At 34.6% G+C, this 24408-nt stretch overlaps 1 protein-coding gene across 3 annotated transcripts in view; it reads left to right on the forward strand.

The window, feature by feature from the left end:
• The window catches only part of CSMD3 (CUB and Sushi multiple domains 3), a 581587-nt gene that overhangs the window by 461141 nt on the left and 96038 nt on the right, over window positions 1-24408 (forward strand). For 2 of the 3 annotated variants that reach the window (XM_059467476.1, XM_059467484.1), the window contains 9 exons: window positions 3156-3269; window positions 4080-4175; window positions 5047-5250; window positions 8280-8404; window positions 10708-10804; window positions 11764-11868; window positions 16766-16884; window positions 18913-18982; window positions 21156-21272. In XM_059467476.1, the coding sequence (XP_059323459.1) occupies window positions 3156-3269; window positions 4080-4175; window positions 5047-5250; window positions 8280-8404; window positions 10708-10804; window positions 11764-11868; window positions 16766-16884; window positions 18913-18982; window positions 21156-21272 (1047 nt within the window). The remainder of the gene's footprint in view (window positions 1-3155; window positions 3270-4079; window positions 4176-5046; window positions 5251-8279; window positions 8405-10707; window positions 10805-11763; window positions 11869-16765; window positions 16885-18912; window positions 18983-21155; window positions 21273-24408) is intronic. The other variant, XM_059467493.1, reaches the window with a different exon arrangement.

The following is a 24408-nucleotide window of genomic DNA, read 5'->3' on the forward strand; positions in this document are numbered from 1 at the left end:
CTGCTTATCTAGCTATTGCCTTTTTAAAAGGGAGCTTTCTTGTGCTGACATAATTTGAATTGATGGATTTCCTCTGTCCTAAATTACTAGCTGTATTAACATTAGAATTTACCTGGAATTTTTAAATTTAAAAAAATCACACAAATGGAAATGTATAAAAAACCCCTTAAAATGTATTTTGTTTATTTTTTTTAAGAAATGCATAAATCATTAACTATCAAAATTTCAAGAGAAAGTAGTTTTTGAACAATCTTGCATTGTTTATCTTGTAAAATAAAAGACAACTAAATGTGTAAGTAAAATATTAAACCACAAAACACAGGGAAAATTGTATTTTATTTTTAAATAGCATTGCTACAAAACATTGAATGCCAAGATGAGCATAAATTCAGAAATAATTTGCTCAACTTTAGATGTCAAAAGTCTAAAGAACATCTTTGGACAGGTGATTTTCAGTGGACAGGGGATAGCAGATGATGAAGTCATTATTCAGAGAATGCTTATCCATCCATCATTAGGGAAAAAAAATCATACCCAAATTCTTCAGTTGAAGTGATTTGATCTTTATTTGAACTGGATAATAGTTCTCAATTATTTGTTTCCCACAGGCAGACTATACTGAATACTTACATAATATTTTATCAGCATTTGCTAATTTAAAAGGTGGTTTGCACTGGCTACAAATATGCTAGTTATTATTTAATTTTAAGAAAATTCTTTTCAAACACTAGAAAATAAAAGAATGAACACCAAGTGAAACTACTACCAAATGAAGTAGACAATAATGAGCACCAGAAAACACAGGAATAATGAACTGGTGTTTTTCTAATAATCTGAATTTCCTTTCTCACGACGTTATGTCAACTAGTCAGGTATCAGTCACTATACCTTTCAATATTTTGCAGTTTAATAAATAAAAAGTATCCTGGCACACAGAAAGGAAGGAGAAGGATCTAGATTATTTCTTCCCTAGTGGCTGCAGCATATTCCTGCTTAATTTGAGAAAGCAGCTTGACTCATATAAATCGCTCATAAAGGGCTCAAAACCCCTTACTTGAGCTCTCTGCTCTTCTATGTTAACCTCTTTCTGGCAGTAATTCCTCTTTGCCACTTTTGATGTCTCAGCCACTTAAAATCCCTTTAAAATATATTTTTTATCTCAAGTCAATGGAAAACTTTTGGTTATGTTCTTATATTTATGTTTGTATTTTATTAGGAAATGCACAAATGATAATAAAAAAAAAAAGTTCCAAAAATTATACGTGGGCCTTTCTCATTCCAAAGTGGCTGATTTTAGGTCATGTATTAGTTCACTTTCTTCAATGTTATACTTTTAGATCAAAGGGTTCCCTGGACAAAACTAGAGGCAAAACCAATATTGAAATACTTACAAAAAATATAAAAAATACCTGGAATTTTACTCATATAAGGTAAAATTATGGATAAATAGTTTATTTATGTATTTTGTAACCCATTAAAATACAAATATAGCTTAACAAGTCAATTTTTGCAGTTTTCCCAGGATACAGCTCTTGATAACAGCTATGTGTACTTGTTACAGGAGCCTCAGCACTTGCCTGAATTTTCTATACATAGTTTGAAACTTAATTCAAAATGGGAAATAGCAGTGGAAGTCACAAGGAACTTTTCTTGTCTCAATGGCAAAATGAAATTCACTGAGTATGAAAAAAAGATTTGATAAAAGTCAAAATATGACAGAAAAATTAACTGGATTAAAAGCTTGTTTGTTGTCTTTACCAACACCAAGAGAAGACTTGAATCCAGACAAATATTATTTTGAAAATAAGCAGAACTATTAAAAACATCAATGATTAATTTTCTGGAAATTGAAGGAGAAATTATGAAGATAATTCAGCATCTCTCTTATAGTTCCTCTTAAAATATGGACAAGAATCTTTGGAAGTGTCTCAGCAAAACTTTTGTTTCAAATTTTTATAAATATAACATTCAGTCTTTTCCTTCAAAAAGAGGCTTTTAAAACTGAAACAATTAAATGTTAAGATCATGAGTAAGGTACATGAAACTGCCTTTAAAAAAAAATCAGTCAAAGAAAGGTCAACAACTTGAAGACAGTTCAGTTTTAATATAAAATTTTTAAAGCTTTAAGGGTGTATAATTAATTGAAAGAAATGGAGGTGAGAGCTTCATCTTCTATAACTAAAACTACCAAATGAAGGTACTGCAGAACTTTTGACAGACAACCAGAACCAAGTAGTAGCACATTGGAATAATGAACAAGAAATGTTTCAATTTATTTTTAGTTGTTCCAATACATAAAAATATCTGGCTGCTTCCACCTTAATACATGCATAGTTCCTAAGTCATTTTCCCCTCTACAGCTTATAGTATTGGATATAAATACTTTCTAGGTACTAGGGTCAGAACTAACCCAAAAATTTCTTTGGTTTTTTTTTTTTTTTTTTTTTTTTTTTTTTTTTTTTTTTCCCACTGATTAATTGTACTGAAAGAGAAAAAATCTTTAATTCAAATGGGCTGTGCAACCTTGCATTCTTGCATTGAGTTGCTCTACTAGAATGACATTAAAAATAAAGATTTTTGTGATTCAATAGATGTATTCTTAAAATTGTTTATTGCTTTTCAATCAGTTGCTCATTTATTTCACAAAAACAAAGATATATGGAATGTTACTATTCTTAAAAAAGGGAAACATTCCAAGGTAAGTAAAAGTTACAGAGGTTTATCACCAAAATGAATTCATAAAGCACAGTCTATAATAATATGCCTGGAATTATAAAGGAGGAAATTGCACTGAGAACTTAGATGTGTGGTGGAGGGCACAAAATTTGAAGGTAGAAAATAATTCAATAGCAGTAAAATTGTTTTGTTCCATAGTTATTAGAATCCTTTAATGATTATATGTATTTGTAGGGCTTCTGTACCTTCACTGTCTCTTTTAGATGTACTTTCATCCTTTTACTGTACTTTTAATGGTGTGAAAAATAACCTACATTCAGCACCAGGACAGGTGATGTAGTTATTTTTAAAACCATACATTAATATATATTTTGTTCTCTCTCTCTTCTTTTTTCCCTTTCTTATTCTCTTCCATGTGTTTGTGTTTTTTTGTCTTGGCTACTGGTGCCTCTTCCTTCTATTCCTTTCTATTTGGACAGTTGTTTTTGGCCAGTTTGTGTTTTTCCAGACATCACTCCATGATGTTGTTGAGGTATATGATGGCCCAGCTCTTCAGTCATCTTTGTTATCCTCTCTCTCAGGATCTCATTCAGGTATCATTTAAAAGAACTGTCAGTATATTGTTATTTATTTTTTAAAAGGAAAATATAGTCAAAAAAAAAGAGACAAAAAGTACTGTCATATTTGCTTAAATTCATCTCAAGCAAATATATGAAATCCACATTTTGAACTAAACACTTCAAAATTTTTGCATTGATGAATGAAATGAAGTAAAAATGCTTTTTTTTTTTTTGCCTTTTTAAAAATTTTGATATTTAGCTAATATTTTGGATATTTAGAACTTCTTACTCTGTGCCTTTATGGCTTTATCTGAAATAGGTAGTACATATTCTAAAGGGAAAGCAAGGCACATTTGTACCAAAGTAAAATTAAATAGATTAGTTACATGTTGAGTCTATTTAAAGAGGTTGGGGGTTTTTTTGTTTGTTTTTTTTTCCATTTTGGTTTAGGTTTTCTGTGGGGGTTTTTTTTTTTTGTTTTTTTTTTTTTGTAGGGGAGTATGTTGTGGTATGCGTATTTGTTTTCGGTTTTTTTGTTATTGGTTCATTGGTTTGGGTTTTTTTTTTTTTTTTTTTTTTTTTTTTTTTGAAGGGGGGGTTGTTTGGTTTTGGTAAAGGAAAAAGGCAACAAACATTCTTCATAACTAAGATGAGTTTTAACTCCCCTTTCCTAGAATGACATAATGCTGTCAACAAAAAATATCAAAACTGCATATATCTTGCAGAGTTTACTGAAGCAGAACAGGGTTTGGAGAGTATTATTTCTGTCTGCAAAGATGTTGACAAGTGTTTTCTTTGGTTTAAAGTGGCTACGATAACTTTGTATTTTCATTGTTTGAGTAGGCGAATCCCTTCCATTGAGCTCGGGGAACCAGATCACAGTCAGATTTACCTCAGTGGGACCAGTAACAGCTAAAGGATTTCATTTTGTTTATCAAGGTGAGACAACCTAGGGAAATGTGTACATTTATTCTGTTCATCATAGTTTGTAAATCATCAAAGAGGAACAGACTGAGAATGAAGAGGAAACTAATAGCCTTTTAACAATAGAAAATTATCACTATTTCTACATGTTTTGAAAATTTTTTGAAACTATTCTTTTATTTGTATTTTAAAAGCTGAGATCAAATACTTAAGAAACATAAGAGGGGTTACAAATTTAAGAAGAGAGTTACACAAAACTGCTGGTTTTGTTTGCTAATCTGATTGACAAATGTTAGATCCATCTGGATGCTCTAACTGGTTTATCTCCCAATTTAAATATGAATAGCTGTAAATGTTATTACCTGTGGATTAAAAATGATCTTACTGTTATTAAGATGTTTTTCTTGGTTTACATTATTTGCCTTTTTATGGGTCAAGTGGGAAATTTTATATACCAACACTTGCAACTGCAATTCACTCTTTCATTACATATAAATACTCATCTGACAGTCAGAACACACATTTAGAAAACCACATGAATAAATGTAAATATCTGACACAAAATGTTATTTTGAAACCCAGTATTACTTAAGTATCTCATGGCAGTATTTCTTAAAAGTGTCATTTTAGATAGGTTTCCATGTGGATTTTATGCATTACTTCCAATCTTGGCAAGGCTATCAATGCTATGCTCTCCTAAATAGTAACTCAGACATCAAAAGTGAACAATCTCTATTGTGAAGATTCACTTGGGGGTTATGGAAATGTTCTCAGCTGGAAAATAGCTGAAAGTTTCTTCTAGACATGTTAAATATTTCTGATTCAATATGTGTATTCCCTCACCAAATCAAAAATTAAGAGTTCACAATTGTTTGTATGTTCACAGCTGTTCCAAGAACAAGTGCAACACAGTGTAGCTCTGTGCCTGAACCAAGATTTGGAAAAAGGATTGGAAATGAATTTGCAGTTGGTTCACTGGTTCTTTTTGAGTGCAATCCAGGCTATATCCTCCATGGTTCAACAGCAATTAGATGTGATACAGTACCAAATGCATTGGCACAATGGAATGATTCACTCCCTACATGTATTGGTGAGTTCCGAAGGCCTCTTAATATAAATAATTACTGCTTAAAGTGTGGACTATTCTCCTGTTGAATATGTTTATTGTTTGTCATTGATATAGTATTTTATTCTTGCTTACTTTAATTTACTTCCTTTTTTATTCAAGGCTAAGTTTTATTCTCCTTTCTATTCTAACCTTTCTATTCTATTTCCATTGTGACCTTGCTGTCAACTTTCACAAGTTTCATGAATATGCTCTGCTGCCATAATTAATGTGATAGCTTCTCTTACATTAACATCCCTGGAAGTTCCTGAGTATCCCTCTTTAATCAAGAATCAGAAGTATTAGTTTGGCCCCTGACTTCTTGCAAGACTAAGATGCTTTTACACTGCAGATGTCTAACAAGATACTGCAAGCTATTAGGAAGAACATTACTATATTAAAGATTTAGAAATACTTAAATTAATATTTTGTTACTTTTCAGGAAAAGACCAGTAGCTTTTCAGATCAGAAAACATACTTTTTCTGGTTCTAGACACTTTGAGATTAATTTCTCAAAATTAAATTCATAAATTAACGTGCATCCATTGATATTTATAAACTGACTTGGACCAACTGGAAATCTAGTAATTGTAATGAATTTCCCCACTTTACTTTCCTGATAGGGAACAGAAGTTTTTATAAAAAATATCATAACCCATTGCAAAAATGTCATTATTGTACTGACTCCAGCAGAATACATAAACAGAGGTTTAGGTGAGTAGATGGAAAGAAAACAAAGAACATGTTTTCGTTAGGCTGATGTTTCATCTGCCATGCTAACCAGCTGATGGTGCCCAGTAGAGTATGAGTGGTTTTTAGTTAATTATAAGATTATCTCCAAAATATCAAAATCCTGATAGAGATCAAGGCTAAGTATCACTGGAGTACTATTGATAAAATATGATTAATCATGTTTTAAACAAATAATGTTGCTTTAGACTGTTTCAGGCATAGCAATAGAACTACAATTTCTATATCGATAAGAAGGTGACATATATAGCTCTATCTCATTTAGTCTCATAGACTACAGTTTAATCAGTAGAATTGTACTACTTTTCCCCTTGAATTATATTCCCTTTGTTTTTTTTTTTCAGTTATAACAACTTGACAAAGTGTTGAAATCATTCTTTTGGACATTGATTACAATGTATTATTGCTATTTTAATACATGATTTAGTCTACAAAGAGAAAGCTATGTGTCTAGACAAGCTCAATTGAGGAAGGGTTACAGGCCACCTTCTGTGTGAAAATCCTGTGTCAATAAATGTGATAAAACACCTATGAGATGAAAATTGCATTAAACTAAACCAGTTTAATAATTGAAAGGGTAGATGTGACCATATTAAATTGCCTGAATTCTAGTGAATGTTTTAATATTACATATTCAGATAATAGACAAATAATCATTGAATCATAGAATCATTAAGGTCAGAAAAGATATTCAAGATCATCGAGTTCAACCTTTGATCAAACCTCACCATGTCATCTACAGCACAGCACAAAGTTCCACATCCACTCATTTCTTGGACACTCACAGGGGTGATGAGTCCACCACTTCCCTGGGAAGCACATTGTAATGCTTAACCATCCCTCCTGCAAAGAACTTCACCTGATGTCCAATCTGAACCTGCCCTGGCACAGCCTGAGGCAATGTTCTCTTGCCTTACTTGCATGGGAGGAGAGCCCAACTCCAACCTGGCTGCAACCTCCTTTCCGACTGTAGAGTGATGAGATCTCCCTGAGCCTTCTTTACCTCAGGCTGAGCAGCCCCAGCTCCCTCAGCCACTCTGATGTTGTACTCTCTGGAGCCTCTGCCAGCTTTGCTGCCTCTCTCTGGACTTACTGCAGCACTTCAAGGTCTTTTTTGTAGTGCAGGGCTCAAAAATTAACACAACACTCAAGGTGCAGCCTGGCATCAACCATTCCATTTGGTCATCCTTTTATGAGTAATTGCGTAAACACTTTAAGTGGCACTAGCTTTTAATTTATCCATGTAGTTCCAAACAGATTCTATTAATTTTATGCCACGCAATATGTAGCTACAATATTTATTATTAAGATAAGTTGCATTCTATCTATTTTCTAAATCCTCATATTTGCAGCTCCTGTAGTCCCTTCAGAACTTGGTGATGTTGCATAGAAGTGATGCATTAGCTTTTAATGGACTTGATAAACCATCTCATCAATCTTCTCCTTCAATTTAAAAAATACCAACAAAATATCTATGTGCAGATTAAGATGTAATATTATTTGTCTCCGTTAGAGCCTCTGATATAGACAAGATGTTTTCAAGTTGAACATTCAAAAGAGATACTTGATGGTACCTAATGTGTCTGTCCTGTTTCATGCATAACACTTTTATTAATCCATGAACAGATGTGATGAATGTAGTCTTGCAAAGATCTTGTAAATCCTTTGCTGATGCAGTAGATGCACAGACTGTGATGAAATAACTCACACAAGCACACAACAGTCAAGGAGTTGAGACTGGTGTTATTAATTATTTAGAGGAGCAATATTAGAAAGAATGAATGAAAAATATTAGAAAGAAAGAAGAAACAATGTTACCTTTTTTCTGCCACTTTTTATCTTTTATAGTTATACAATACTTATACAATACAATATATAAAATACAGTACTTTATATTATACAATACAATACAAAGTATGGGTTTTTCATACTTCAACCTAAGCCTTAAAAAATGCTTTATTTTTGTAAGATTACCAGGAGACAATGGAATGGATTTCACTCTGTAAAGGTGAAATAAACAAGGGGAATATTAGCATGATTCTGTCAGGTAGGAAACTGACATAATTCTAATTTTCTTCTCCTCCTTTTTTGGTCAGATAAAGGAAGAGTTTTGAGATATAAAATTTTATTTTCCTGAGGCATATAGGTATTTTCTAATGTAGCATCAATTGAAAATGTTTCCAGCCACAGTATAAGCTTTTATAAAAAGTCTTGTCATTCTGAAGCTTTATACTTCTTTTCTTCCCTTATGCATTTCCTTTCAGTGCCCTGTGGTGGTATTTTAACAAAGCGCAAAGGGACCATTTTATCTCCTGGTTATCCTGAGCCTTATGACAACAATCTGAATTGTGTGTGGAAGATCACAGTACCAGAGGGAGCTGGGATTCAAGTAAGTTTACTTGCTATTTGCTTGCTACCATCATATTTAGAACTGTTTTTCCTTATGCAAAAGATCATCTATCTGTACAATATTTCTATCTCATTAGTGATTCTGAAATTTTTTAATGCACATCTTTTCAATTATGCAGTGATTGAATGTTATAGGATTCTTAAATATCTTAAAATATGCACTTGTAGCCTTTTACTTAGAAGAATATCACCACAACTTCTAAATCTATTTCAATAAATCAGTGACTCCTTATAAGCCAAGGGAAATAGAGAGCCTTCCTAGGAATTCTTTTTTGCTCTCCCCAGATTTATTTGTCTCCTTTCACACAGTGAAATTAAGTGAGTTGCTTTCAAGGACAAGTTATATGTGTTATCCTAGAAACTCTGCTATTTACTCTGTGTTTATGGAAGTTTACTGTGATGTAAAGATGCTTCATTATGTTTTGATGTGAGATGGGAATTTATTCTTTTAAATAGTTTCAGAGTTGTTGCTAATTTACATAGATTAATAATCTCATAGAACAAACAGTAGGAAAGTATCCATTAAGCTTAGTCATGCATATCTCTAGAGTTCACTAAAGAAACTGACAGAAATCTGGTTATTGCACAGGCAGTTGAATTTAATAAATTAGAACTTCTAAGCATCATCTAAACAAATTCCTAGCAAAATGCACATCAAGAAATCATGATATAAAGTTTTCTATATCTATCCTATTTCAAAATATAACAGCTGCAGAAAATGAATAAAGAGCTCAGTTTATGCAGTTAAAGACATAATAATTAAGAAAATCTGAAAAAATCTTAACAGTGCTTTAAAGCCTTTTTACAAGTTTCATTACAAAGTTTTCAATAATATTTAATAGTCTAAATCAGCTTTGAGATTGATTTTGAGAAATACTACTTGATTTAAAGAGTTGACTAGGACAGCTGACAGGATACTTTGTTCTATGCATTTCTTATACTAGGAAGATAGTTCAGAGGATTTAAATTAGGCAGTAACTTTCCTCCTGACTTAGGCCATAACTGTTGCTTTTTGAAAATGTTTATCTCTTATCACAGGCTGCATTTATCAGAATCATTAATGAGGTGATTAAATTAGTAACTTTGATTTCAATTTAGGTGTTTACTCTTCATGATATTCTTTGCCCAAGAGTTGTAATAAATAAAAATATATATTTACTGTCTACAAGTATCTGAAGCGTGCTAACAGTGAGGGACTCTCTGCTGCTTCACTTAAGAAAAAGAAATCTGTTCTCTATTGTATCTGACCAATTCCTACAAAAATAGGTGCAGTATTTGAGGCCCCCATCCAAGAAACAGATAGCCAAACTGAACATTTATTTCATGTAAGACAAGGTCCACGCAATCTATTTCACATAGAAAAATGGCTTCATGACTTTGTTTTACTGGAACTAGTGTTTATTTCTTGTGTTGCAATTATTCCATTCTGAGAGAAAAAAAAATGGAGGCAAAAGCAGCAAAGGCATTATTCTCTAACTTTAATGACTAAGGCACCCCTTTTTGAGGGTGGTTGGGATTTCATCATGCTTCTGTCTCTTTTAAAGCATTTCAGTAAACAGTTAAAACAAACAGGAAGCTAACACCAGAAACTCTCCCCTACTAATCAGGAACAAGAATCTGATATTTCTCTACTTTGTAAGGTGTGATTTCACTTTATGAGAACAGGTATGGCCTCCTGCTTGCAGTTTATCTCCTTACCACTTTGCATCTCCATATGAGTGGAAGAATATTTTCCCCTCTGGAAGAAAGGAAGTGACTATTCTGCCTTTTGTTTGTAGCATGCTAGTGACTGCCCCTCCTCAGGAGAGGAGCTGGTGATGAAGGTAATCAAACACAGCGGTTTTCTCTTACCTGGAGGCAGAATTTAAAATGGCAAAATAGATGAAGCATTGTGCATCCCTGTGGGACTAGTTTAGTCCTGGAGAAAATAGAGAGGAAAAACCTGCATGTATTGAAAATACCATGTTTCATCTTCTCCTCAATGTCCTCCAAACAAGAGAATCATATTCTATACCCATCTGATTTTCATGGCTGTGTGACTCTTGACAGAGGTAATATGTGGTTGTCACTAAAGGTTACAGGATTCATAGTTTGAATAGGCAATCAAATAAAAAATAGTTGCCGTTTTATTCACTTAATGATGATTTTCCATTCTCTTTGACAAGGGGAGCAAGACAACTTTTCATGACTGAGAGAAACAGAGGCTACAATTTCGAGTCATCTTTGAGCTTGAATAAAGAGGGGAAGAAGTTTATGTTCTTTGCCTCACATTTTTCTTCATAGGTGCAGGTGGTGAGTTTTGCCACAGAACACAACTGGGATTCCTTAGACTTTTATGATGGTGCTGACAACAATGCTCCAAGGCTTGGAAGTTATTCAGGTGACTGAGAAGATTTTACAATAAATGGTTCACAGATTCAACTCTTTACTGTAAACACACAGCTCTTTCTGTGTGTGTAAGCATGCTTGAGCATGGTATGTGTGCTTGTTTCTCCTGTAATTAGCAACAGGTAGTACTAGTTCTGTTTTAATCAGTCATCACTTAGCAGACTTTCATAAACATGTATATTTTAAAATGTTAGAAATGAAATAACACTCAGAGGCTTCCAAACTAGACCTCTCTTAATCCAATTATTTTCTCAGACTTGTAGGTCCAAAAATACAGACCTCAAAAATAGGTATCTCTTGATATTGCTGATGAAAAAGGATGCATTCTTTATCCTTATTTTAGACAAAGAAGACAGTTCTTTTTGCTTTACTTTTTCTTGTTTTCTTTTGTTTTCTTTGATTATAATAAATATGTGTGTATGCTAAGAAATCAGAGTTATTCATATTATCTTGACTTGTGCTGAAACACAAATAAATTGTCCATCACATTTCTAAGAACAGTCCAGCAACATATTTTCAGAGCTGCTTGATATATTATCTTGACATAATAAATAAACATAACATGACTGTTATGTTTAGAATCATCCTGGGGACAGGATTTGCTCTTGTTTTTAAAAAGACACTAGTGAATATTTCTCCTTTTGTGGGTAAAAAACAAGTAATATAAATTTATATTAGCCTTTCCTTGTCTATTGTTCATGTCTCTGATATTGTGGTGTACTGAGAATGTAATAAAACTTTTATAGGGACAGGTATTTGATAGCATCCATGATGACAGAATATTATGGAATTGGTTATGTGACCTATCTCTTGCTCCCACCTTCTCCCCCTCCCTCTTTCTCTTTTTCTCTCCTTAATTCTGTTTATATACACACACAGACATCACGGCCTTACGTCTACATTTATGTCACTTTCTGTGCTTTTCAATAATATTTTGAATTCTCTTTTCAGGAACAACCATACCTCCACTTCTAAACAGCACATCAAATAATTTGTACCTCAATTTTCAGTCTGATATCAGTGTTTCAGCTGCTGGATTTCACCTTGAGTATACAGGTAATTCAGAAATATTCAATTAATAAAGAGCACTCTCTAGTTCCAGACATCAGTTCTACCTAAACTATACAATAAAGGAATATTTAGTGCTATTACACATAATGAGCTACATACTGTAACTTCAAAGTCATTTGCAAAATTCTCATTTAAATCCAAGTGAGCAAATTCAGGCCTGAAAACCGTACTATAAGGACTGTGAAATTTAGTTTGTCTTGCTTTCATCCTTAAATTGCTTCCATCCTTAAATTGCTTTGCTCTCTGAAAAACTTTCTGAACCTACAGCAGACAGAAATAAATGCGGATATGCTCATGTGGCAATCCTAATCCATTGTGTCCAGTGCAGCCCTGGTCTCTTCCCACAGATGCCCCCCCTGCAGCTCCACACCCCAGCACTCTCAGCCAAAATCTACAAATTATGCTCAATACAATCACATATGTACTATACAGTATGTATGTGGAGGATACAACTAGTCACCCTTGGCAAAGAGGAGAGATGGAATAATCTGAAAATAGCAGTTGTGCATCTTAAGTGAGAAATGCCTGCAGGTTAATGAGAACACTGGATTATTTTAAATGGTTTTTATTATTGCTGAGTACACCTCCAGTGGAAAAGGCTGTAGTTAAAAACATACTTTCTGTCTGAATGACTTTGTCTCAGATGACTGACAGGAATTCTGGCAATCACCAGCTGTGTGGTTCCCTCTGCTTATATTGGTTCTGGTGTCTGATCTGCATAATTGTGTCACAGTTATTTCTTGTCAGTTTTACCATATGCAAATCCCATGCTCTGGTTGTCTGATTAGCCAGTTGGAGAACACAGCCTTGCAAAATTACAGCCTGATTGCTTGTCTGTAACTAAACATTAATTATAGGTAGAATTATCCTGCCATTTCCTTGAAATGCAGATAGTCTCTCAGCCGCTTACAACTTCAGATGAGAAAAAACATCAGGAAGTTATGAAAATGAAATAAAATTAGACTGAATCCAGTGAAATTGAAAAGGCACCTTTGTATTCCCACATGTCCAAATAATATGTGTAATATATTCTGCCCATGGAAAACTTCCACCTTTAAAAAGGGAAAAGATTAACAGTACACTGTTTAAAGTATTGGTCCATGTCAAGAACAATTACCAAATACGTGTGTATGGGTTTGTACAGGGATGTATGTGTGAATCTGAACAAAAGCAATATTTTCTGTGTGAATGAATAAACCCAAAGTATATGTTGAAAATTTGTGATTCAGGAAATAATACTGATGTCTCTCAATAGATAGCCAATTAACCAGTAGCTCAGTGAAATATACTGCTTTGCAAGATAAATTATTAATTTACTTTTCTTGGGTAAGTGATAGAGATATGTGATTAAAACATCATTCAGTCTCTTGTGGTTTAATCCTAAGCACATAAAGCTGCTTGCTCACTTCCCTCCCCCTGCTTCCAAGTAGGATGGGGAACAGATTTGGAAAAAAAGTCAAATTTGTGGGTTGAGATAAAAACGGCTTAATAGAACATAAAAGGAAGGGGAAATAATAATAATATGCAAATCAAAAAATAATAATAATGATTAAATAAAATATACAAAAACAGATGATGCACAATGCAGTTGTTCACCATCCACTGACTGATACCCAGACAGTTCACAGGCAGCAGTCCTCAGCCAGTTTTCCCCTTAGTTTATATGCTGAGCATGGGGTCATATGATATGGAATTTGTTCAGTTGGGGTCAGCTGTCCTGAAACCTTATAGTTAGTTGCTTAGTGTGAATTTCAATTCCTAGGCACCAGCTGTTTCACTACTTGAATCCATGACTCTTACTCCTCCATTATTCTCTAAGAAAGACATAGTCTCTATTACCTGTGGAAGTTTTATGATTTTTTTTTTTCCATCTGTTGTTCAATTGTTTTTCAATAAGAGACTATGGAAAATTCTGCATTGAGCTGAATCACGAATTTGGTATGGGAGATTAAGCCAAGGGACAGCACTTTGTCATCATTGCTAGGAAGAAAGACAACAGAAACTGTGCCTTGTATATCTTTTGGATTTTTGTCTCTTGCATTTTTCTACAACAAACAGGTTATTTGCTTGCAATTCCAGAACTCACAAAACTGCTGTATTTATGAAGAGATTTTGCCAGAAAGAAGGAGATACAGGGTTGCTCTCTTCAATTGTCCTGGTCATATCTGACTCTCAGACAGCAGTTCCTGCTCAAAAACTGTGATTATGTTTATAAATATAGTTAGTAAGTGGAAAGTAATGGCCAAATTTTAATTGTTTCATAAATTTATTTCATTTAATTGGAACCCATGCTGGCCAAGGACATCATGAGGAGTCGGCTGAATTAAAGTCTCGGTCTCTGAAATACTAAGGCATGGTTCTCATGCAGAATCACATCAGAGTTGAAGACTTATATTAAGTGTTTTTCAAGTGAGCTTGCCATAAAGATTGATTTTGTCCAATTTTTAGTGTGTCTTCCAAGTCTATTTCACCTATTCTAGGAGGCACAAGTCTGAGAGGAAGTATGCCCCATTTGTGAAAATGATTACTTTTCATTTCAACAACAGATTTCTCTAAGAAGGTTTCATTCTGTTTCATTTCCAATATCTCTTTTCATTCCTCATGAATAGTTTGTTGTCCTGTCTGCTAGGGATTATCTTCTGAACTTCTAAAGAACCCAAATGTGGTTCTTTAGAAGTAAAGGAAAACAAAATAAACTTTATTTGTTGAAGAAATATTTTAACACAAGTAAATGATACTTTGACATAAAGAATTAAGTTTTCATGTTCTGAAACTGAATAGTGTTCCTATCTATAATTCTTTTTCTATAATATTTTTACTTCTCTTTTGAATTCTTACATTGTTATTTTATCCACAAAATTCATTTTCTGTATTTCATTGGACATCTTAAATACAAAAATATATATTGCATTGAAAATACATTATATCACCTGAACTTTTCCAACAAAGAATGCCACAGAATGGTTTGTTAAACACTTCCATAATGTTTATGTATTTTTCACCACTATAAAAATTTTGATTTATTGCTCATTTTCTCTAACTAAAGTTTTGTATTATCAAAAATTTCATTGGTAGGTTTTTGTATTGAGCATTACAGGAGCTGCTGGAGAAGGGCAAGACAGCATCAAATAGCTTCTTTTTCTTTATACACAATTGTTCTTATCTGAAAAGTAGAAGATACTGAAAGTATGTTTTCAATGAATGCCTATGTTAAAATCTCTTTTTATTACCATTGGCTATGCGAGTTCAATAATTTAACACATTTTACTGTGAGAGTATTATAAGGTAGTTCAAGAAAGTATTCATGCACCACAAATAAATCAATAATGAACAGACTGCAGTTTATTATATTTATGAGTACATTTTTATGACCTGAATAAATATTACAACACTCCAAAGACACGAGCTCTGAACTAGCCCTCAGCTGGGAAGATGTCAAAATTTGTTTCAGTTTTTGAAAGGTATTGTAGGCTTTCAGACTATATTTTTTTCCCAAATATGATTTTGTTAATTGAAGTGAGAGACATAAGGATGAACACCTGTGAATGTGGTTTGGGCTGCTAAGGCAGCCTGAGAAAGGCATTTAGATGAAGTCATTTGCCTTTGCATGGCCTGACTATTCACATAGTTAGGTTACACGCTTCAGCTGAAGGTTCAGTTATTGGAAACTAAAACCTGTTCTTAGTTTAACTGTTCAAAACAGCTAATAAGTAATCTTCTGTGTAAGCCAAGCACAGTTGTTATTTTGCATTTGTACTTTGTACATTACCTGGATCACATTCTGGATGTCTGAAATGTAAAAAGTGGATCTAGGTCCATCATTCATTTTCAAAACTGGTTCTTTGCTCTTCTCTAGTTTGAGAACAGAAAATAGAATTTGCAGACTAAAAATTTCTGTTAGCTTTCATCTTTCATATTGTATAAAAATGCGCTCTTTTAAGGTGGTAGATTTTACTTCATGAGAATCTTATGTGATCAGTTACTTTAGTAAGTTTTAAAACAGGCAGATTTTGATAGTGCTCTGAGGAAGTAGGTGGCCATAACTGAATTCCACAATGTTTCTCTACTACATTGTGTACTGATGACCAGTTGTGTAATAGTCCTTACTTCACAACTAGGCTTTAATTCCCACAATAGGCAAAGAAAACAACTCAGTTGATTATACTTTCTTACATTCCTGGACCTTCCTGGGTAGATGCAAGGAAAAAAAAATTCTCTTTTTGATGACTATAAAAAAAAGCATGTGGCATCTTGGCAAAAAGCTTCCATTGCAATCAGAAATTCAAAATATCAGTGTTATAGCTCTATAGGTACTTCTTTAAACATAGCAGATTAAATGAAGTCTGATGCAAATATTTCTTCTGTGTGTGTGTGTATCTGTCGGTGTGTGTAAATGAATGAAGGAGTTGAGTCACACTTGTGGAGGATGGAATGCTGGAGAGCACTTTTACTTTGCATTGTTCTTCCAGTGTTTTGCAGTTGATGTATTGTTGGCCAGCCTCCCCTAGAACACATGCTGGTAAAGCACAGTGGAGGTGTTCTCAGTCTGAATGATGAAGGCTGTAATTACTAGTGAGACTGGAGGTAGAAATGAATAAGTCTGTGCCAGGAGACAGTGGAATTTTAGAACTGAGACTGCAGATTGGGAAGTGTTTTTTGCCACACCAATCCTTTTTCTTTACTCAAGAAAGAATATTTTTTCCTCCTTATATACAGTAGTTCCAAAATAATATTCTACTTTTCCACAGACAACTGCTGATTCCCAAGAGCACCCAAAAGGTTATCAACACAATGTGCCTATGTACACTGTACACAGTCCTATGCAAATCTAAAAAACAATTTCATGTTCTTTAGAATGACTAAACTTCTCTATTTTTCTCAGCTATAGGTTTGGACTCTTGTCCTGAACCACAGACTCCAAGTAACGGGATCAAAATTGGAGACAGATACATGGTTGGAGATGTGGTGTCTTTCCAATGTGACCAGGGTTATTCTCTGCAGGTAAGCCAAGTTTCCTATTTCAGATGGTGCCTTTCAGCTCTTTAATGTGGTTATGATTGGGCCTGTCAGTGCAAAATGGACACTGAGCTCTTCAGGAATTGTGTACACATGATAAGTTTACAGGACTGTGTGCTTTTCTACCAGACAGTGAATTAGAAACTATCCAAGAATTCCATCACAAGTGTATAGCTTTGTGCTTCTTCTGCATTAGAGGTTATAGCTTATTATCTATTGTTGATGGCTTTTTTGATAATTATAGCTGAACCACTGTGGCAAAATTAAGTTAAAATAACTTGATGAACAATTAATAGTATTTCTCTATACACAGGAGGAAAAAGAAGTAAAGAGGAGAACTAAGAATAAAAAAAGGGAAATAAATAATTGCTTTTCTTAGTAAATCAGATAGTGTCAGTTGTTTTCTTGCAGCAATTTCTTGGGTTTTTTTTCTCCAAAATGTTTATCAAATAGGGTTGTATTTTTTCCAAGTAAATTTCCAATGTCCTTGCACTAACAAAAGGTATATCCAGGGGAGATGTAGTGATTGCAAATCACCAGTAGGAACTTGTCTCCTTATAGGAAAGAAGATCAAAAACTTGTACAGTTATGCCAAAGAATCAGATCCAAAACCAAGTATTGCTTTTACTTGAGACTCCCCAAAAAGAGTTTGTATATTCTACAGTCTTCCTTTATCTAGGTCTTTGAGAGCCAAAAGCACAGAAAATGATTACATTACCCAAGTACTGAAAAAAAGAAAAGTCTTGTAAGAAGAAAATAATTTCTATATAACAGCACATTATGAACACATTATAAGGGAGTTCGGGAAACTTTTGGAGCAAAATAGCAAAATATGCAAGAATGAGCAAAGTATCATTAATATCAGTCTCACCCATAAAGTGTTGATGTCAGACTAACTAAATGAAGTCTAAAAATGCTAATAATTTCAATTATTTATTTTACATAATTCTGTGAAAACTTAGATACAGGGTTTATATGTGTTGCCTAAAAAATAGAAACTGAATTATATTCTTTGACAAAAAAAAAAAAAAAAACAACCAAAAAAACCCTAGTTTATAGTGATCGAACAAAGTAGTCTTGTCTGCCTCCAGATTTCAATTGCTGTTTCAATTTGGGACCTCTATCCCAATCAATTCTCCTTCAAGATAGAATTCCTAGTCATGCCTGCAGATTTCTAGCATTTCAAGAACAGATAAAACAGATGTCCTGTGATTGCAGCTCTGAGAATGAATATTGAAGTTTTCTTCTTATGTTGCCTGCTTTTAACTGGCCACTCTTGGAAACAGCCTGAGAAATAATTTTTGCTTCTTTGCTTTAATTCCCACCTTAAATACAAGTGAGTGTGAACAGATAAGCCACAGTAAAGGCTGAAATAAAGAAAATGAAACATAGAGAAAATAAAGAATTTAAGAGCATAGACTGTGCAAACACCCATGTAAAGTTTCTTCCCACCATACAGTTTTTCTAACTTATGCAGTCTGACTAGATGGTTTTGGAAGATATCCCAAGTACAGTTTTCTCTTCAGACTTTCCATTTTTGTTTGCTTTCTCTGGTAGGCAGTTAGAATTACGTGAGGGTGATGAACAGCACAGAGAGTGTGTCTATGATGAGTTTAGAACGTAAAGTCAGCACTTACATAATTTATATAGTATGTAAAGTTTCATCATGTTCAACACCTGATGGGCATCCATACTAGGCAAACATTGCTTCAGTTAGACCTGTAGTTGCCAGACCTTTGGTTTATACTGAAACAAGCACAAGATTCAGCTGGATTCTGTAATACTGTAAGAAATAATATTAATAGACACCATCATGTAGTGAGCTAACAGTCACAGTCTTCTCTGCTGTTTTCAAGGCATGAAACAATTCACAGTGTACAATGTAAATACTCTACCTTTTTGGTTTTGTGCATTTTGATGATGTTTTAAATTATACATTCTTTTCGTTGAAATACTAACTTGCTGTATATCATATATTTTTAATATGAATTAGCAAATATTGTGTCATTTTAGGGACATTCACATATCACTTGTATGCCGGGACCAGTAAGAAGATGGAATTATCCCATTCCAATATGTTTAGGTATGTTCAGCTTCCATCATTTTTCCTAAATATACCAGAATAAGGAAACCAGAAAACTCAAAAATAATAGACACGTAGTGGAAAGAATTGGGAGAATGGGAGGAAATTAATTAAATGTGAAAATGGTCAAATTAAATCAGAGATTTTCAAAGGTTGCTGCCCACTAATGTTGGCAAATCTTTCCTGAAATGTCCAAGCAATAAAAGGACAACACATTGTCCCTTTCAACCCAAACTATTCTATATGATTCTGTGTGTTCTAGTCAGAAATATCATCAATTCATTATCAGGAATGACACCTCCAGAGACCTTGGCAACATAGCTAATTTATTTAGGACTCATTTCCCCAGAAGAGTGATGGCAATTGCGGACGATAGGAATAACATTACATTTTCATCTCTAATGAATTCAACATAATCATGTCTACCAAATTTGAGAAGATACATTATTTTTCAAGTTAAATTATACATATGTCCGTAATATTATTGGGAAAAGCACAGAAAACCTGTCAGAAAGCAAAATGAAACCTGTGAAGTGTGTTTAAATATACTCTTTTTATGTGATAAATAATGTGAGGAATGTAAAACTCCTTCTAGTTGTAATCTTTTTCACTGCATGTAAATGCCTTTTTGTTTGGGTTCCCTAACAATAAAAGTTATCTGGATTTGTAATCTTGAATATATGGAAAACAGGATGCTGTAGATCTCATTAAAGATTTTTTTGCTTTGCTTTTCTTCAAGACAGTTAATGTATATCCTCTTGAGCTGCTTCACATAATCCTGTTCTTAATCCTGTGGAGTGTTAAAAGCCTCCTGTGAGGTATTGAGCTCTCTCAGCTTAGAATTTATAAATATTCAACAAGGTTGAGGTATTTGTAAGAATTTTTTCAGGAGTTAGTCTTCAATTTTTGTCATTATGCATTAGCATATGGTTAGGAAGTCTGATATTATAATTGCACTGCTCTTGGTAAATTCTGAAGATATAGATGCTGTGCTAAAAAATTGGTGACCTTTTTTTCATATATTTTTCCTTTTTTTTGCAAGTACTGATTTTTACTTGTGTTTCAAATAGTGTAGCAAATTTTACTTGGACAAAACTTCTGAACAAAGTTCTGTTTGTCATAATTACCACCTTTAAATGCAATATAGATGTCTAAGTAATTTGATTTACTGTTGCCATGCCTGAAAACTAAAATAAAATTAAGATATTAATTTAGCCTCATTTCTGGAAGTATGTGTATGTTTACTTTTCTAAGTTTGTTTATCTCACTTTTAGAACAAAAGGATATAAATGCAGTTTTCAAAAGGCCTCCTGAATAGCTTATAGTACAAAGTCTTTTTATAATACATTATCTTATATTATTCAGATGCTCCTTTACAAACAAACACAATTGTCTCAGCCCTGCTATAAGCTGGTGTGTGCTGCTTGCCTGTCACAAGGACAGTTCTGGTAGACAAACTGCAGAGTAAGCATTAGGGAAATGAGGCTGGTGGAAGCACAAGTCTTATGTGGAGTGGCTGAGGGAGCTGGGGTTGTTCAGCCTGGACAAAAAGGAGGTTCAGGGAGATGTTATCACTCTCTACAGCTCCCTGAAAGGAGCCAGGCGGGGTTGATCTCTTTTCCCAGGCAGCCACTGACAGGATGAGAGGACAGAGCCTCCAGATGCACCTGGGAAGGTTCAGGTTCAACATCAGGAAGAATTTCTTTATGGGAAAGGTGGTCAGGAATTTCATACTATTTCTTGACTGAATGGGCTGCCTAGGGATATGGTGGAGTCACCATCCCTGTGGGTGCTTAGCAAGTGGCTGGATGTGCAATTTAGTGCCCTAGTCTAATGGGAAAGGTGATGATCAGTTAAAGGTTGGAGTTGATAATATTGGAGGTCTTTTCCAACCTAAATGATTCTACAGTTCTGTAATCTGTTCTATTTTGGGTGTATGTATCCCCCAAGTTAAAATCTACGCAACTCAGAGCTGATACAAAGTTGCAATGTACCTACCTGTAAATGAATTTCTAACAGACATTTAGTGGTAAAGAAATGTCTGTGTATTTGTCTAAATATAACCCTAGGTATTATTATATTATTAATGCTCTAAGGATCTTCACTGTTACGGATTATTTTTTGTTCATTTGACTCCTCTGAAAAATATTTTTGGTTTGTTTTTTATTTTTAGCACAATGTGGTGGTGGCATGTCAGACTTCAGTGGAGTGATTCTCAGTCCAGGGTTTCCTGGCAACTATCCTAGCAGTTTGGATTGCACATGGACAATAAAACTGCCTATTGGGTTCGGTATGTGCTGTTTTATGGATTTAAAATTGCTTTTTTAAGAGTGCAAAACATTGAACATAGATTTTAAAATGTTGTTAATCTTTATGCCAGCAAAAACCCACAAGTAACTATAATCCATTTGAAGAAGTTAACAAAATCTTAAAAGAAATATTTAAAATAGAAAAGTTGCAAGGGTCTTGGGTTTTCATTTAATATATGCCAACATTTTCTCATATAGACAAAATTGTTTAATTAGAATTCAGCACAATTTTCTAACTTTACAGAACTGATTTATATTTTTGTGAAATCATAAACCCAACAAAAAAATAGCTATCATGAATATTTCACACCAGATCAATTTAGAAGTTAAAGCTACATTTTAATTAATTATTTTATCATTAAGCTTCTTTGCATATCCTAAATGAAACACAAAGCATCATAGAAATGTAGAAGCCCCCCACTTAAAGCTGTCAAACTTCCCACTCAAAGTAGAATTGTGGATCAAGCCCAGGACTGGTGGAACTGTCTCACTAGGGCTGCTACTCACCTAATACATCCCCAGGCTGTAACAGATAAGGATGTTGTACTCCAGATGTAGAATTTTGCACCTCCAGAATTTTTCCGCCAGAATTATTTTGCCATGGTTTGACACTGGCACAATGCCAGTGCCCCCATGAGAATACTCTCTCCCTGGTGTCTGCTGTGAGATGTGACCAGGAATAAGCAAAGCAGGCTCCTACTTAGGAATTAAGAAAACATTATTAACTAAACCACAAGGGAAAGAAAAAGAAAAGAAACACACAAGGAAAATGAAAACTTCACAAAAGCATTTTCCTCTTCCCCCCACCAAATTTCCAATACAATACATCTCCCAAATCACCAACTCTTGGTTCAGCACCACCCTTTAGAATACTCAATCCTCAGTTCATCAAGAGGAGAAGGAGTCCTTCTTTGTGCCATGGACTTCTTGTCACATGTGGCACTGTCCAGAGATCATTTGCCATCGTTCCTTCCATGCCCAGTGCTCTCACCACTGTGCATGGACCAAGGCTGCTTCCACGGTTCCTTTTAAAGATGCCTTGTCTCCTTCCAAAAAGGCACAGTCTCAACTTTGGGACATCTCTCCCCCCCATGTTTTTTTCACCCCTTGGGAGCAAAAAACCCTCTGGGTCCGAGGGGTACCCACACTGAACCCTCCTGGTTCTGAGGCATTGCCCCCCCTGGAAGCAGTCTCTGTATCACAAGGAAAGAGTCTATGGCTATACAATAAAAGGAGTCCAGCAAAAAAATGCCACTCCATCTTCTCCATTCTTCCAACATCTCTCTCTCTGCCCAGACCTTCATCACTCTTCTAGGAAAGGTTAATGTTCTGTAAAGTTTTCATTGTCCACAAAGGGGTTAAAAGCTCCCACAAGCGGCTGGACACATCGCTGCCTCCTCTGCCTCCTTCTGCCCCCTTTCCTCCTTCTCAGCCATGCTGCCTGCTGCTGCACATGTTTATCAAGTTTCAAGGTAACTCTCAGGCACAGCTCTGTTTCTCTCTCTGTCTCTGTCTCCCAGAAGGGGTGTGGGGGGTGAAATATCTCTCAGTAGTTCGATGCTTCCACCCTTGGGCCCCTCAGGGTCAGGCCTACTTCTCCCAGGCCACGTGGCTTTCCCCTCCCTGCGCCCAGCCTCTCTCCCGCCTGAAATCCAAAGAGAAACTTCTAGGGGGGAGCGCTGCTTTTAACCCTGTGTTCTCAGAGGCAGATCCAAATGTCCCAATGGCCACAGCTGGTGCCAATATTAAAATCTGAGCACCCGTTGGTTTGACTGCAGCATCCCAGAAATCCCATTTCCGGTCAAACCACCACACCTTGTGCAAACCTTTAAGAAACATTTATTTACTCAGTCCTTAAGTGTTTTTAATGTTCTTCAGAGAAATATTGTGTCATTTAATATATCATCCATAACCCTTAGTTTAGTATCCTGCACACATTTGTTGAGGATGCCTTCTCTTTTTCCAAGTCTGTTCTGATGACATAAACCAGTGTAAGCTTCCATAGCAACCCACAGAATATTGTGCTTGTTACTGGCTGCCAACCATTGAATGGCTGATTATCACCCTTGGAGCCTCAAAGTTATGTTAATTTTTAACTGACTTCCTTTGCATTCATCAAGCTCATGTATGTTGAGCTTTCAGATGAGAATGTTATAGACCGAGTCAAAAGCCATAGCAGGGTGAAAGTATGTTATATACACTTTTCTCCCTTTGTCAATTTAATAATAGAAGGATATGATGGTTGATTAACTGTTATTTTCTATTAGAAAATCCATGATGAATGCTCCTAAGTGTCTTTTTGTCTCTTATATGTTTGGAAATTGTGTTCAAACAACAAGTTCCATAATTTTTCCAAGGACTGCAACGAACCTGTAGTTGTCATTTCCAAGGTCCTTTTTGTTGTCTTAAAGCTGAATGTAAATTCAGACTTTTTCAAGTCACTAGAACTTCTCTTATTTCACTATGGTTTTGTATAGATACTATCAGCATTTTAATTATATTTGCTAGCACCTTGAGCAACTTTGGGTGGATCCTATGCATATTTTATTGTGAAATCATTATTTGAAGCCAGCCAGAAGAGTTGTCTCATCTAATTTTTTATAAAATGTGGCACTTTTTAAGGCCCATGTGCACTTGGATTTTTTTCTTTATATGCTAGTTGAATGGTTTTCTTTGACAGGCCTTATCGTTTTCTAATTTATACTTACCATCTTCTGCCCTATTCTTTACTTGACAATACAGAATTTCTGGGTCTTACGGAATGAGTGCGACGTCCCAAATAGCATTCTTCTTTGCATAGGTTCAGATTCTTTCCCTCCTCTTTTTAAAATAATTTCTGTGGATTTTTTTTATTAGAAAAATTAGTTCACTTATGATTTATATGAAAGCCAATTGTTCTGCATGGGTTGTTCTATCTGGGGGAAATACATTATATTAAAATAGGGATTTCTATATAGAACCCAATTTGTTTGTTTGCATTTTGTTCAAACACACAAGATTACAGTCAATAATTGATTTTTTTTTGTCTTAGCACTTTATAGAAATAACATTGACACTTTAACTCTGCCAATACCTGAATTTTTAGATAGCCTGATGGGACAATTTGTAGTGCTTCAT

Source organism: Ammospiza nelsoni, chromosome 1, assembly GCF_027579445.1.
Source record: "Ammospiza nelsoni isolate bAmmNel1 chromosome 1, bAmmNel1.pri, whole genome shotgun sequence".
Classification (NCBI taxonomy): domain Eukaryota; kingdom Metazoa; phylum Chordata; class Aves; order Passeriformes; family Passerellidae; genus Ammospiza; species Ammospiza nelsoni.